Source organism: Mytilus galloprovincialis, chromosome 7 (assembly GCF_965363235.1).
Source record: "Mytilus galloprovincialis chromosome 7, xbMytGall1.hap1.1, whole genome shotgun sequence".
Classification (NCBI taxonomy): Eukaryota; Metazoa; Mollusca; class Bivalvia; order Mytilida; family Mytilidae; genus Mytilus; species Mytilus galloprovincialis.
In genome coordinates this window covers 46,758,147-46,772,337 of record NC_134844.1, presented here as the reverse complement: position 1 = coordinate 46,772,337, position 14,191 = coordinate 46,758,147, and the positions used below count along the sequence as shown (strand labels likewise).

Genomic DNA, 14,191 nt, shown 5'->3' with positions numbered 1-14,191 from the left:
AGGCTCGACAAAAATGAAATAAATTTGTTAAAGATTGGCAAAATTGAGTCTATGACAAATGAAATACAGCAGTTGTACTTGACACACAAAAAATCCTATTTCTTCTTATTACTTTACTTTTGGTACTTTACCAGTTGACAACATGAATTGTAAAACTAAACAATCTATTGACAAGCCAGTGATTTGGTAAAAATCATCTATTAAGGGCAATAACTCTTTTACATAAGGGTTATTCGACTTATTTGTACGTCTCACTGTGCTGAACATTTCAGTCTTTTACAAATTCTATCAATCATATTTTCTGTAAAAAAAATAATGTGGTAAAAACTATTCATCGAGGGCAATCCCTCCTATAAGGAATCAATTGACTATTTCGGTCATGTTGACGTATATGCAAATCATACTTTGCTGAACATTTTGCAGTTTGAAGTTACTATCTATCATAGTTTCGGTAAAAAACTTAAAATTCAATAACAACCATCTTTCAAGGGCAACAAGTCCTATAAGGGCTCAATTGACGAATTAGGTTCTTGAGACTCATTGGTAGATGCAAGACAAAAAAAGCATTTTCCCTTAAAGTTCTATTTTTAGTCATGGTGGCCATGTTTCTTGACTGACCAGAATAAAAAAAAAACATTCCATACTAGATACCAAGTTTGGTTGAAATTGAATCAGTAGTTTCAAAGTAGATTTTTTGTAAAAGTTTATGACAAAGACTGAGAAATGCCAGAGATGGCAATACCTCACCTGGGCCTCGGGGTTGGGAAAGCTAAAAATGGTTAATAATGCACCTCATTCATTGAAAATGTTGTAACAAAAAAGATGGTTAATTGATAATAAAGTCTTCATTGAAAATATTGTAACAAAAAAGATGGTTTTATTGATAATGAACAACACACGGCTATGTAACGAATGTGATGATTGGTCTTTTAACAGCAGCATAAAATGTTTTATAAGAACTTTGAACTTCAGCTAGTGTCCATTGTATCACCGGTGACACCTACAAAACAAAGGTATATATTAGTGAATAGAAAAGTCATTATCCACATAAAATATTTCTTTAATTTATTATAGATTAATTGGACAGCTGCAGACTGAATTTCCAATGACGTTATATTTCCCAACAGAAGTCGGAGACTAATTATCCTCTGTAATGTAATCCTGTGCCTGTTCCAACTCTGGGTCTGGTTAATAGTTGTCTTATGTCATATCTTATAGTTTTTTGGTAATTAGGAAAATTTTGTGCTTTTAATCACACCACTTTTTTTTTTTTAACTTGGGGAAATTAATTAAAACTTGATATAAATTGTACTAAAAGAACCTGTCTATTTTTTATGACTGTATGTTGTCCTCTTGATGCCATTTGGTTATTAGTTATACTTGGTTACTATCTCATTGACAACAATTCTCCTTTTACTCATTAGCTAAATATAAATCTTCATTCTACGTGTACAACTGCATTTCATTATCTACATTTATTCATTTTTTTTTTAAATCTCATACACAAAATAAAGTCCCAAGTAGAAATGTTTACAAAATAGCATATACATGGCAATAATGGATATAGTTAGCAATCAAAGCACTGTTGATGCTGTGAACCAGCCAATATTACTTGATCATAAAATGCAGCATATCTATGTAAAACTATTACATTACGTTAAACAATTTCTCTGTAAACGTTTTATTCTAACTGGTTGTTGAAAGCTCCTTTCCAAGCATTGAAAGAAATTTGTTAAAATTTTCCATCTAACTTCAAAGGTTAGGTTGAAAGTGTTCTAGCTAGTTTTGAAAAGGGCTGGGTGCTTGATTGAAAAAATAACAGACAGTAGGTAAGTAAACTGTTGATGTTTGACATTTTGCATGTATGCCACAAATTACACACACACATGGAATTATTTATTCTAATACCTACATAATATGTACAAAACAAACATCATGATTAAACTTTAAAAAAAGATAGTCTTCTCAATCTAAAATTGAAAATAATAAACAGTTGGAATTGACATATGTATTTAGCAATAGTGGCTTTTTTAAAGTTTTGTCAAGCATTCCTGATGAAGTTTTTCTATTAAATTGTATCTGCCTTTTAAACCTGGGACTTCCTTTGTAGTGTTACATCAGTGCATACATACTCTTTTAGGACTTAGCTGAGCTGTTTTTTTTTTTTTTGGTCATTAGATAAGCTTACATCAAATAAAACCATTCTTTTCTTATTCAAAATAAACAAATTGAATAATCATTCTTTTTTTTAAAAAACTACAAAAATACAAAATTCGATGAATTGTCATCTAGTCTTTGTCACAATAAATGTTTGTCATTACATTTTAACATTTTTATAAATCTTGCATGCTTCAAAATCAATTTGATACACCAGAAAATCAGTATCCAAATAATACAATCAAAAATTAAAATGTAAGTTTTTATTTTACTGAAATATCCAGTTTTAATTTTTGCAATATTATAAACATCTCAAAACTTTCAGAATTTAAAGTACACAAAATCTGACATAAACAAAATGATCATAATTGATCGACACCGAATTTAACAAAACAGATAAAATGAAAAAAAAAAAAAAAAATTCACTCCATTTCCACCGCTGTCTTATACATACCAAGTTCATTAAACATAAATGCTTGTTGATATTCCTTTAAGAACTGTGTTGATCTGGACTCATCCAAGAACAATGAATATACTCTCTTTATATCATCAACCTCTACCTCTGTACCCTATAACGTAAAGTCTTTCTGTTAATATCCATATTATTATTATTACAAATTGCAAAAACATAGTAAAAATGAACGTTACAACATCAATTAACATTTGTTTCTATTTTGTGTGTGTTCAAATAAGTATGGTACCTTAAAATGTATCTAGTTTTAAACTTCAATCAGAAATGTTGAAGAAAAGTCTGATATTGTATATTCGTATTCATGTGTAGAATCAGGCAACATTGAATAAAATTATCTTCATTCACTAAAAGAAATGACAAAAGTGCTTTTAGATTTTTTTAATTTATTTTGGAATTTAAAGTTTTTTATATGGAGTTGAGTTTTTTTTTGTTTTCCTCAAAAAAGGAAAAATGTATAAAAAAATATAATTCAAACTTTCGATTTCTAAAATAAATTGGTTGTTCATAAGTTACAGTTCCACATAATGATAACAATAAAAGAAAATAACCTACTTTTCTTTTCCGTGATACTAGATTTGCAGCTGTAATTAACTGTATTGAATATCGTAATGATGTTTCCATTCCGATCCTGGTTAATACGGTCAAAGCATCATCGGTCATTTCAACGTCTTCTTCTTCACACCTATAACAAATGTTTAAAATATAGGCTGTACCATTAAACCTATTTAACCAACCCATAGAAACCATTTGACCATTTTGTCCTGCATTAGTTACGATATATAATTTAAGCATTTATTCAGATGAATTTCTGAAATTATATACTTGGCTTCCTTCTATATTTACATCCATAGCAATAATGAACACTTGATTTTAAAAAGTGCTGTCAAAGTTAATGTTGGCATTACTTTATCCTGTTTCAGCTTAAATTATGACAAATTTAAAGTACAATAATAAAAGTCATAAAAGGTTTTGTAAATACAATAAGTTTACCTATTACTGTGAATTCAGAAATTATTGCAATGTTTATTATTGTGAAAAATGCAACAGGGTTATAATCGCAATAATTAAAACTCGCATTTTGAAATTTGTTATATGAATAAAAAAAGGATTTTCCTTAAAATTGCAATTTAATCTAAAATGAATATTCACATTTATTTCTGAATTTACACTACATGTCAATCAATTCAATGCCTTGTTTTACATCTTTCCACTGTATAGCATAGGAGGACAAAACTGATAATTCTAACCCAATATCTTGTGTTAATACTTTCCACTGTAAAGTGTGAGATATTAAATTGACAACAATCCTTACCTAATATTTAATATCTGTTTTATTTCTTTTTCACTGTATGGTGTGGTTGATATAATCAACAATCTATCTAACAGATCTATAGGTATACCATGAGGACTTTGGTATTGAGTACCACGTATCCTGAAAATAAATAAATTCTTATTAGTTTCTTAACATAACAAGAAGAAGATGCAATACAATATACTGTGGATTCATTATTATTCGTTGGATACCAATTTTCTAGGGTATAGATGAACCATGAAATTAAATGTCTAAAGGATGACGACAATTTCCCTATAGGCTTATTTCAATCATCTGCAAAACCATGAAATTAAATACCCATGAAAATGTAAGTTTGCCTTAATCCATGAAAATAGCTATATAGGTCTCCATGAAAATAAGTGAATCCACCGTAGATTAAGTTCTGTTCTAACACTGCTTGTGAAAAAAGGAGTTTTTATCAACTCAACATCTTTTTCTGGTTCTCTTACAAACTTATCTAGTCTAAAACTTTACTTTCTAACATTGACATATACTAGCTTTAAGGTGTATTACAATAAGAGTGTTTGGCATATAATCATACACTTTATATGACCTTAACCTTTGACCTCAAGATCAAAAGGGGAGAAATTAATTTTTAGTGTATAAAATATGTTAGTGTGTCTGTGCAATGATATCAAGTCTGCAAGTAACTTTCACTGTTTTTCACATTATATCTGGCATATTTGTTTAAAGTTTTGAAATCTTCGTTTTTCCTCAATCAAAATGTCAGAAAATAACATTATCCCTTATTTCTTTGAGAAGAACACTTTGGAGATATCTTAATCACAACTCACCGTGTAATTCCTCTGTTTGTTGCCATAATTAAAATTGGTGACATATCACTTTCTAATGCTCTATTCAGGAACGAAAAACACTCAATATCTAACATATGCACTTCATCAATAAATAACACCTGAAATTAGAATGTTGCACATGTATTTTTTGTCAAGATCTCTTCCCCAAGTCACTTCATGTTCTTGATTGAAATAAATTGTAGTCAAATACATTCAACAGAACATCAAAAAAATATGTCACCCAAAACTTTTGTTCATATTTTAATATTAAGTTTCATTTTTTAATACAGTAACAACAGCAATTATGGAGGTATAAGTTTTGTTTTTCTACCACCAAATTCTATTGATTTTTTTCAAAGTTTGCTTTTCTTTGGAAACCATCCACTTATATCATTTCACAGGGTAATAAAAGAGGCATAATTAAACCTACACCAGGTACAATCTCTGCTTTGCCCTCTTCCCGCCATTCTGCCACTTTTGAATTGATTTGTTCTCTTACTTCACTTTTAATTTCACCAGTGTCACCTGTAAATACATAAAATATGATGAGTTCTACACTTCTTAAAAGTAATTAATTTTGAAATTAGAAAATGTGTACACTAATCATGTAATTCAAGGACCCAGTAAAATGTGTTTTTTTTTTAATTTTGAAATTACTAAGACCCACTGGGATTTTTTTATCGAGTTTTTTTTTTTATAGTCTTAGGTCAAATGACATACAAATATAGCATGTTAATTTCTTATTGAAATGAGCAGTTTCTGCTTATAATTGATTTTTTTTGTCAAAAGAAGATTAATATTGGACGGGGTATAAAACCATGAGTCAGAACAAAACATTTTGATCAATTTTAGTGTGACTGTAAAATCAATACCAAATCTGTCTGGTTAAATAAATGTCATTAGTTGCTGTTCAAGCTTTGTCAAATTTTACCTGAAAATAATGCCAAGAATCCCTGTGTTCGACTGTTGATGACATCTATTTCATGTAAAGTTACTGTATGAACAACCTCTTTCCTCTTCTGTAATTCACCCTCAGGACACTGTACAAACTTTGTCTGTAAAAAATTACAAAATTTGCATTTTCAAATAAGTAGTATCATAAAAATTGAGGGAAGATTTATGCAATATGATGAAAATGGAATAATCAAAACAAAGCAAAAATTATGAACAAGTATATAGCTTATAAGTGTTTACTTAATGTGAATAAAAAATAAAACTGATGGTTTGATTGTTTTACTTTTATCTTTTTTTTCCAAATCCTTACAATATTCTACAGGTGCTAATTCAGACAAATAAAATTTCATAGATGAAGAGTTTGACAAATTGGAGTATGCAATTTCTTAAAACTATGATTTTTCAAACTAGTTTTTCATGTCCAATAAATTATCAAATTTTCTTCAGTTCTGAAAATTTGTTGATCTTTTTTACCAGTATTTACTGCTATAATTTTAGGCCTATTTTTTTTTTTTTTTTTAACATTTCCAGCAAACCTTGTCATTTCCTTGGCAACACGAAACCATTCACAGCGCTAGATTATTATGCAAAGCATATTATTTTCATAACTTATACTGTTGTATTAATATAAAATATTGGGATTCTTTATGCTGGTAAATAATAAATATCAATCATCCTCCTTGTTACTACCCCATCTAGAAAAGTAAATTTCAAATTGTATACCAACCTGTGCTCCCATAGCATCATAATCTCTGGCTCTCGTAAATGAACGTCCAAGTTTTGTGATTTTTCCTGAAGCTTTATCTATTGTGATGATGTCCCTAAAAAATAAGACAAAATTGTTCTTCAATATTATATAAAAAAAAAAAAAAAGAAAAATATCTTCAAGGTTACCATGGTTACAGTAACATATAGTTTCTTACATCCACACCATTTGGTTTCTGGTCAATAGTTATCTCATCAGTAATTTTACCTCATATTCTTATTCCAATGTTAACAAATAAAAAAATGTTGATCATGTTATTTTATATTCTAATGGGCATAATTTTGTTATGTGACAGTTACGTGCAGTTGATTAGATTCCTATACATTTTGTAGAACAATCATTCAAAATTATCAATAATACTTACCCAGCTGACACTTTTTCTTTTGTGAGAGATTCAATCATTTTCTGTCCAAGATCATATATTGTTTCCATTTCTGTTGTTTTCAAAGTTAACTTTCCAACTTTTGCTCCCTAAAAATAAAAATAAACATCATTTTGAAAGAAAAAGAATCTATCAGAGTCTATACACCTCAACAACATGAACCTTGCTATATCACTGTATATTTTCAACTTGAATTATCATAATTATTGAATTCAAATTGATCCATGGAGTCCTATGAACAGAGATATTTAAACAATGTTATGTACTTCGTCTAATGATCACCTGAACATGTTCATACATGTCAAGTGACATGATATTCGCGTGTAATACACGCTTTTTCAACGGTTTACACGCGAGGATTTTGTCACATGGCGTGTACACGCTTTTCACCACTTTACACGCAATTACACGCTTTTTCGTTCTTTTCATTTTTTGGTCGTTAGTGATATCGCTATTCTCGGGTTTTTTCCTTATTCTGCGATAAATACCGAAAAATTCGAAGTAATTGTTTGGCTGCCACATTGTTTATTTTTCTATATGACAAACAGTAAAAGGTAAGTAGTTTGTGATTAGTTTTAACGATTTTGTGACTTTCTTTCAAATTCACTTTTATATAGGGGAAATGTGCACAGAAAGAGGTCACTTTCAGGGCCTGTACCGTCGTCTAAAGTGCCGATTGTTAAGCCAAAATGATGTGTACGGCAAGATTCAAGATTTATAAATTATATTTTTGAGTTCGAGTTTAAATGATCAAGTGACAAGTAACGCATAATTTGTGCATTCTATGTTGCAATGATAAAAAAACAATACAGTGAGAGATATACAATGTAGCTATTTGAATAAGCATTTAACATGTTTATCTAATGGAAATCAAATTTATAAAACATTTTTCTTTTTCAATTTCAGTTTCAAATCTAGCCAAAACGGCAACAGATTTCTACAGGCCATGGGGATAAAAATATCACAGAACTGTTGGATCAGCTCTCATAGTACCAGTTTTCTTCTGATGAACTACTCAGTTTTAACCAGGCAATAGCAGTGGGAGCAATGGCAGATGACATTTTACATTGCCAAAAAAAACCCAACCAGTGTTCTCCCCAGGCCGTTTTAGCGTGGCGGTACCGCGACGCTATATTTTTTCACCGTGATGCTATAATAATTCCCGCGACGCTATAATTATTCCCGCGACGCTATAATTATTTTGAAGATGCTATTTTACTTGTCCTCAATTTTGAACTTTCATCTATTATCGATTATGATCATAAAAATTATATCACCTTTAATTGTAATCCCTTTAAGTCGGACACTAAAGGCAATTAAGAGATTAAATAGCTAGGTGTTAATTGCCCTCAGGGTGATAACTGTTTGGATGCGAATATCCCAAGCTGACACATGACTAATACCACGTGTCTGCAATCACCAATATCGACATGAAAAAATGCAATCCCAAAACAATTCGAAATCTACGTTTTGTATCACGAAATTTCAAAGATTGAAACGATTTTTATTTTTTTTAGAAAGGTTGTTTATTTGTGCAACTCTCCAAAAATTACTTTCTTTCTCTTCCGGTAATACGAGAGCGAGAATTTTGGTTTAGAGCTAAAATAAGTTTAATACTTCTTTAAAAAGTTATCATCATTGGTTTCAGTTTATGTTTAATCCATTTAATGCATTAAAAGCGTCTTATTCATTCACAATCTCTTGTCAAACAATGTTTATTCTGGGACTCTTTTTCGTAAATTTTACTACGGCCGCCATTGCACATTTTTGTGTAAACTACGGATCGGAACCGGACCAGATATGACAAAAATCCGCATTTTCAGGATAATGACAACAGATGGACAGTAGACAGAAAAATTAAACCAAGAGAGAAAACTACGCATTACCAGACTATTTGTTAGATAACTTTGTTAAAAATACATATGATTTTGATGTAAAGATAAGAAACAACTGGGACTAATTCATTGAGTGGCATGAAACAATGAATTTCATAAACATGATAAAAAAAAGTTTTTAAATTGAAAAAAATAATTCTGTAACTATAAATGAATAAAGAAGACATAAACTGAAACAACTGTTTTGTGGTTATAGTTTAATTGTATTCTCAGTTATGAATTGAACAATATAAACTAAAACGTATAAAGGAAATAGAGCATCAACGAGACGCGACAAACGACATTAAAAAAATACAGTTATTTTTTTTACCCAAAATGTGATGCTATCCAAAATTTCTGGGGAGAACACTGCCAACATTATGACATTCTTTCAAATCTTGATGAAGCTAATTCAGTCAAATATCAATTCCTACTGTGGGAGAGCCTTTTCAATTATAAAGAAATTGACACTGAATTCTGATCAGAACTTGACTATGTTACATTTGTATTGTGTGCTGTTATCAAATAAATGCAACTAAACTTGAAACTGGCAGTTGTTTTGAATATGTGCCTATTGGTGGTGCTTTAAAAGCAACATAACAGACCACTGTTTAATACAATAAAAGTTCACAGTAGAATATATATTGTTTTTTATATTCACAACATTACGTACCACATTCATATTAACAAGTCCGCATCTACGTCACGCGTTTTCACACGCTTCTTGACATATCATGTCATGTCATGACATGATTTCCCATTGTCAGAGGTTGACATGTATGACATGTTTCATTTGGAAATGTATGGTATAATTGTGTTACTGTGATGTCCACACTTACATATTATATACAGATATATAGAGGCATAACTGATTAACGATAAAAGTGATGCTACCCAAAGTTAAACTTGATCTGAGTTTTGTGGTAATAAGCATTGTGTATAAGTTTCATAACATTTGGTTGAGGTAAACTTAAGATGGAGAACAGCAATTTTACCATTTGTAAATAGGCAAAATTCTAGAACAGTAAAAGTGATGCCACCAAAATCCATACTTATATCTGTAAAATATCTGTATTTCATTGTAATATGCATTGCTTGTAAGGTTATATCATTTGGTAAAGGCAAATGTAAGGTAGAGAACATAAACAACTCAGTATGTACAGATGTACCGACAAGGGTAAAACTTAATGCCCCTTCACTATGACAGGGGCATAATAATAACAAAATTTGTATGCAGCTTTACAAACAGAACAGTATATTTAGATACTAACCGTTCCTGTAGCAGGTCTGTCTATTTGTATTTCAACAACTTCTCCTTCAATTATTTCTGTTTCTTCCCTGAAAACAAAACACACTATAGGTTAATAAGCAGTTTAAAAATTGCTTGTAAAATAACTGAATACTAATTCATGTTTCCCCCTTTTAAAATTATCTCCCCTTAGTTCTAAACTTTTCATTTTAACTTTTAAAAGTCATGATTAAAGCCTTTCTTTTATTTACTTACTGTTAGATTGCTTTCACAAAATTATCTGTTTTTTTATTTATTAGGTGTAATACCACCATTGATTTTCCCCTATTAGTCTTTGTTAAATTTGCACTTTTCAAAAAAATGTGCAGAATTTATCTTTGTTTCAAATAAAGAAATACTTGGCATGAGTCAAGTTTTATCCTGTCCAGTTCTATAGAAAAAAATTCACATAACATTTCATTGCATATAAGAAAATAACCATCATTGGAAGTTAACCAATCGAATTTCTCCCCTTATTTTATCTGTGTACAAGGTTTAGTCACCTTGTAACCTCAAGATTACAAAATTTTCTATAGAAATCCCAAATAAAAAATAATGGTATTTTGAGATACCCAAGACATATGTTTATGACACAGAAATGGTTTTACTGCAATAAAATGTAGGATTAATTACCTAAAACTGTCAAATTCAAGGGAATATTTTTTTCGACCTACTTTCGTATACAACCGGATGTGACGTACCATGATTTGGTGGTATTACACCTAGAACGATTTGAATAATTCTCATCAGATTGTTTTATTATGGAAAAATATATGCAGCAACTAAAAGGTGGTCACCATCTTTGATTGTAAAATAAATGGTAATTATATGAGTATTGAAATTTGAAAAAAAAGTGTGATATTTTTATTATCTTTTTACCTTAGGTTCTAAAAATGATCTTCTAGGGGAGACAACTCAAATAAATTTATAAAAGAATTTACTTTTCATAATTTCATTTTTTGCTCCAACAAGAAAAAAATATAGCATCCTTGTTCTTTTCTTCTTCCTAAAGTTTTTAATGCGATCTTTTCATTTTTGTTTCTGAATTTCATGATTTGCATTGGTGATACTAGAAACTGACAACCTAACTCAAATTTATGTATATATATGTTGTGAACATGTCTTATTCAGAAAAATCAATTTAAGGGATATTCTATCTCTACATAATATTTACTTGATTCTGACTCCAATAGACTTTCTGAAAGCCTGTGTTAGAGCTTCTGTTTTACTCATTTCAAGGGAGAATATTTCACTACCAGCAATACTTGTAAATGGAGTATCTGTTCCAAGTGCCTGAGCCATTCCTGAAATAATGGGAATATTAATTTCCATTTAAGCATATTTGGTTCAAGTTTGTAGATGTCTAGTAATTGTCTACATGAGTAGACTTACATTATTTCTATGAACAGTGGTTGTCGTAAGCTGGAAATATAGTTAATAATGAAACATAAAAGTAGAAATCTATAAACATGTATTTTTTATCAAACTTGTTGTTAATTGCTTACATCCATGTCATTTGAACCAATTGCCTTATTGGCAATCATTTCACATCTCCTTAACTTTAATATGAAAAAGTTTTTAGAAATGCTCATTGAAAATCTTCTTTAGTGATTTAATTATACTAACCCATAGCTATGGCTGTCTTGCCTGTACCAGGATGTCCTGCTATTAGTATGGCACGTCCTGCAATTTTTCCTTCCTACAAATATATAAATAATGTTTATTGTGGTATTTCTATTAACATGTTTTCTTGCGAAGACAAACAGAACACTATGGTTATGACAGTCACTAGACTATGAATTACAGGAAATGGTGCTGGCAACTGAAAATCTTTTTGACTGATGTATATTGATTACAAAACCAAATTACATAGCCATATCTAATGCACTGTTCATCACATGCACACTAATGTAAACAGAATTTTATTTCACTTCTGAAGCTTTTTCTAAAATTACCTTGATTATTTCTAAAATAACACCAGCTGCTCTTCTGGCATCCACCTGTCCAACCATTCCCTGGGAAACATTTCTGGCTTCAAGTGCATCATCTAAACCAAGTCCTCTGATGTGAGAATGTGCTCCTAGAAATTATTAAAAAAAGGTTTACATGCTTTAAAAGTGTTTCATATGCAAATATTCTAAGTTGGCCTATATAACCAAGTTCCAAAACCTGGATGGTCCTGCTGATGAGTACTATTATGGTATGTTGTCTGATTTTGTTAAAAAAAAATATAGTTAATTCAAAGAAAAATTGAACAATAAATAAATTCCTTTAATTCTTTTTAAGACTTAACACAAAACAAATACATATTCTAAATTAAGCTGACTGTTGCATGATCTATATGTAAAATTAAAATCTCCATAGAGGAAAGTGTTAACAAAGTTTACCTATTCTTTCAATCCTTGTCACCTCTCTCACTTCTTTAACGGTTTCTGCTGATGGCTGTAACAAACAAAAAATATTATTCACACATATCTTCTTATCTTGCCTTGTGTTATTCAAATTTTCAGAATAAAGTAAAACAAGAGATTCGTTAAGGTTTTTGAGGCAATTTATATCTATCAATCTATCCCTATACAGATTACAGAATCAGTAGAAGTTTAAAGTTTATTAAAAATAAGTTGGAACTAATTTTTTTTTACAAAGCATTTTTTTTTTATTTTGAATTTATTCAATTTAGAGGTACTGTGTCTTTTTCGTTTGTTTGAAATTATGATGCCTACATCTTAATCACTTGGTGATGGAAGTCATATGACAGATTCAACTAACTACCATATCCGAGGACTGGTCTATTATGAGGAAAAGTGTGAATCCGAGTCTGTTCGCCCAGCGTCCATTCGCACCTAATTTTTTTATTTTTTGGGGATTGTTGTTTAATTCATGTAATTAAAAAATTTTCATTATTTGAACAGAGTATGTTAGATTTTAGTTTATTCATAACTATTTTTACAATTCTAATTAGTCACGTTAGTCTAGTCAGTCATAATAAATCAATGAACTTATTAATCCTATTCATGTTTTACAATTTGTACACGATTGGTTTTTTTAATCATTCCATGCTGACTATAGTTTATCAAAACAAATTGTTGTTTTATTATTTTTCCATTAAAGACTTTTATGAGTATTGTCATTATTACAACAATCAATGAGAATTAATATTACCATAAACAATAAATTGCTCCAAAACAAGCCAGTAACTTTAAAATCTTTCTATTTATATTCATGAATTTGAGAATTTATATCAAATAATTATCTGAGTAAACCTATTAAACTTTAATAACCGTTATAAAACATATTTTAATAAAAACATGCAGAACAGATTCAGGGTGAACATGTAATCAGGACAAACGGACCTGATACCTATAAGAGTATTGTTCATGCTGGTAGATATTCAGACTAAATCATTAACACATTTGTGTAAGTGTACCGTCAGACCTGTTTTTGTACAATAATTAATATTAGACAGTTTTACTAATAATGGAATTGGTGCATTTTTAAATTTCTGTCTTCTGAAATTTTATTTTTTTTATATTTTGTTGGAAAATTCATTTGGAATTTAGTTCACAATTTTGGAATGACACATATCCTCTAAGACATTTGTTTTTAGTTATCTTCGAAATTGCCCTTTTCATCAAGTAATAGGTAACTACTCATGCAAAATACTTGTTTTCTTTCACTTTTCGCTTTTTGTTTTTGTTGACAACAAACACGTGGGGTCCGTCACCTCACAGATTGGGAACCCAAATAAACTTTCGAGGTCAATAAATGTCTAGGAGTCTAGCTTTAAAGTTTCAGAATGCTTTCTTTGAATAATCATGTTGTGATTACAGTCTAAAGGAGTTGATTTATCACGAAAAAGAAAAAATGCGACTTACGACTGCCATTGCCGGTGTTTGTAGCGCCCTCTATCTAAGTACAATAATCTTCTGAGTCGACAAGAATATTCTGGAAACGGACATGTAAAAACGTATCAGGTGAAACACAAAACAGTTTAACAATCTCTATGGTTTCCCACAGGCACTTGCCTCTAATTATTGTCAACTTAATATCTGTTATAAAAAGGTATTGAGTGATTTTTCCAGAGACAAGTGTATGTGGTTTGAAATATAATATGATTGATTCTCTTTTAAAATTAAAAATTGTTTTAAAAATTAGAATTTATAAATTTTAT

General features: G+C 30.0%; 1 protein-coding gene across 2 annotated transcripts; it reads right to left on the bottom strand.

The window, feature by feature from the left end:
* Window positions 1-808: 808 nt before the first annotated feature.
* LOC143083119 (ruvB-like 2) lies at window positions 809-13,965 on the bottom strand. 2 transcript variants are annotated; one of them, XR_012980547.1, is made up of 16 exons: window positions 13,896-13,965; window positions 12,408-12,462; window positions 11,976-12,100; window positions 11,647-11,719; window positions 11,195-11,324; window positions 10,004-10,070; window positions 6,841-6,947; window positions 6,438-6,531; window positions 5,688-5,811; window positions 5,187-5,281; window positions 4,757-4,875; window positions 3,942-4,061; window positions 3,182-3,311; window positions 2,612-2,726; window positions 1,913-1,970; window positions 809-1,000 (listed from the first exon to the last, which is right to left on the bottom strand). XR_012980547.1 is itself a non-coding variant. In XM_076259348.1 (15 exons), exons 1-15 carry the CDS (start codon window positions 13,902-13,904, stop codon window positions 969-971), a joined length of 1,395 nt encoding a protein of 464 aa, XP_076115463.1. In that variant the 5' UTR covers window positions 13,905-13,965; the 3' UTR covers window positions 809-968. The 2 variants fall into 2 exon arrangements, 1 of the variants encoding a protein (XP_076115463.1); XM_076259348.1 differs by lacking the exon at window positions 1,913-1,970.
* Between the last annotated feature and the right edge of the window lie 226 nt (window positions 13,966-14,191).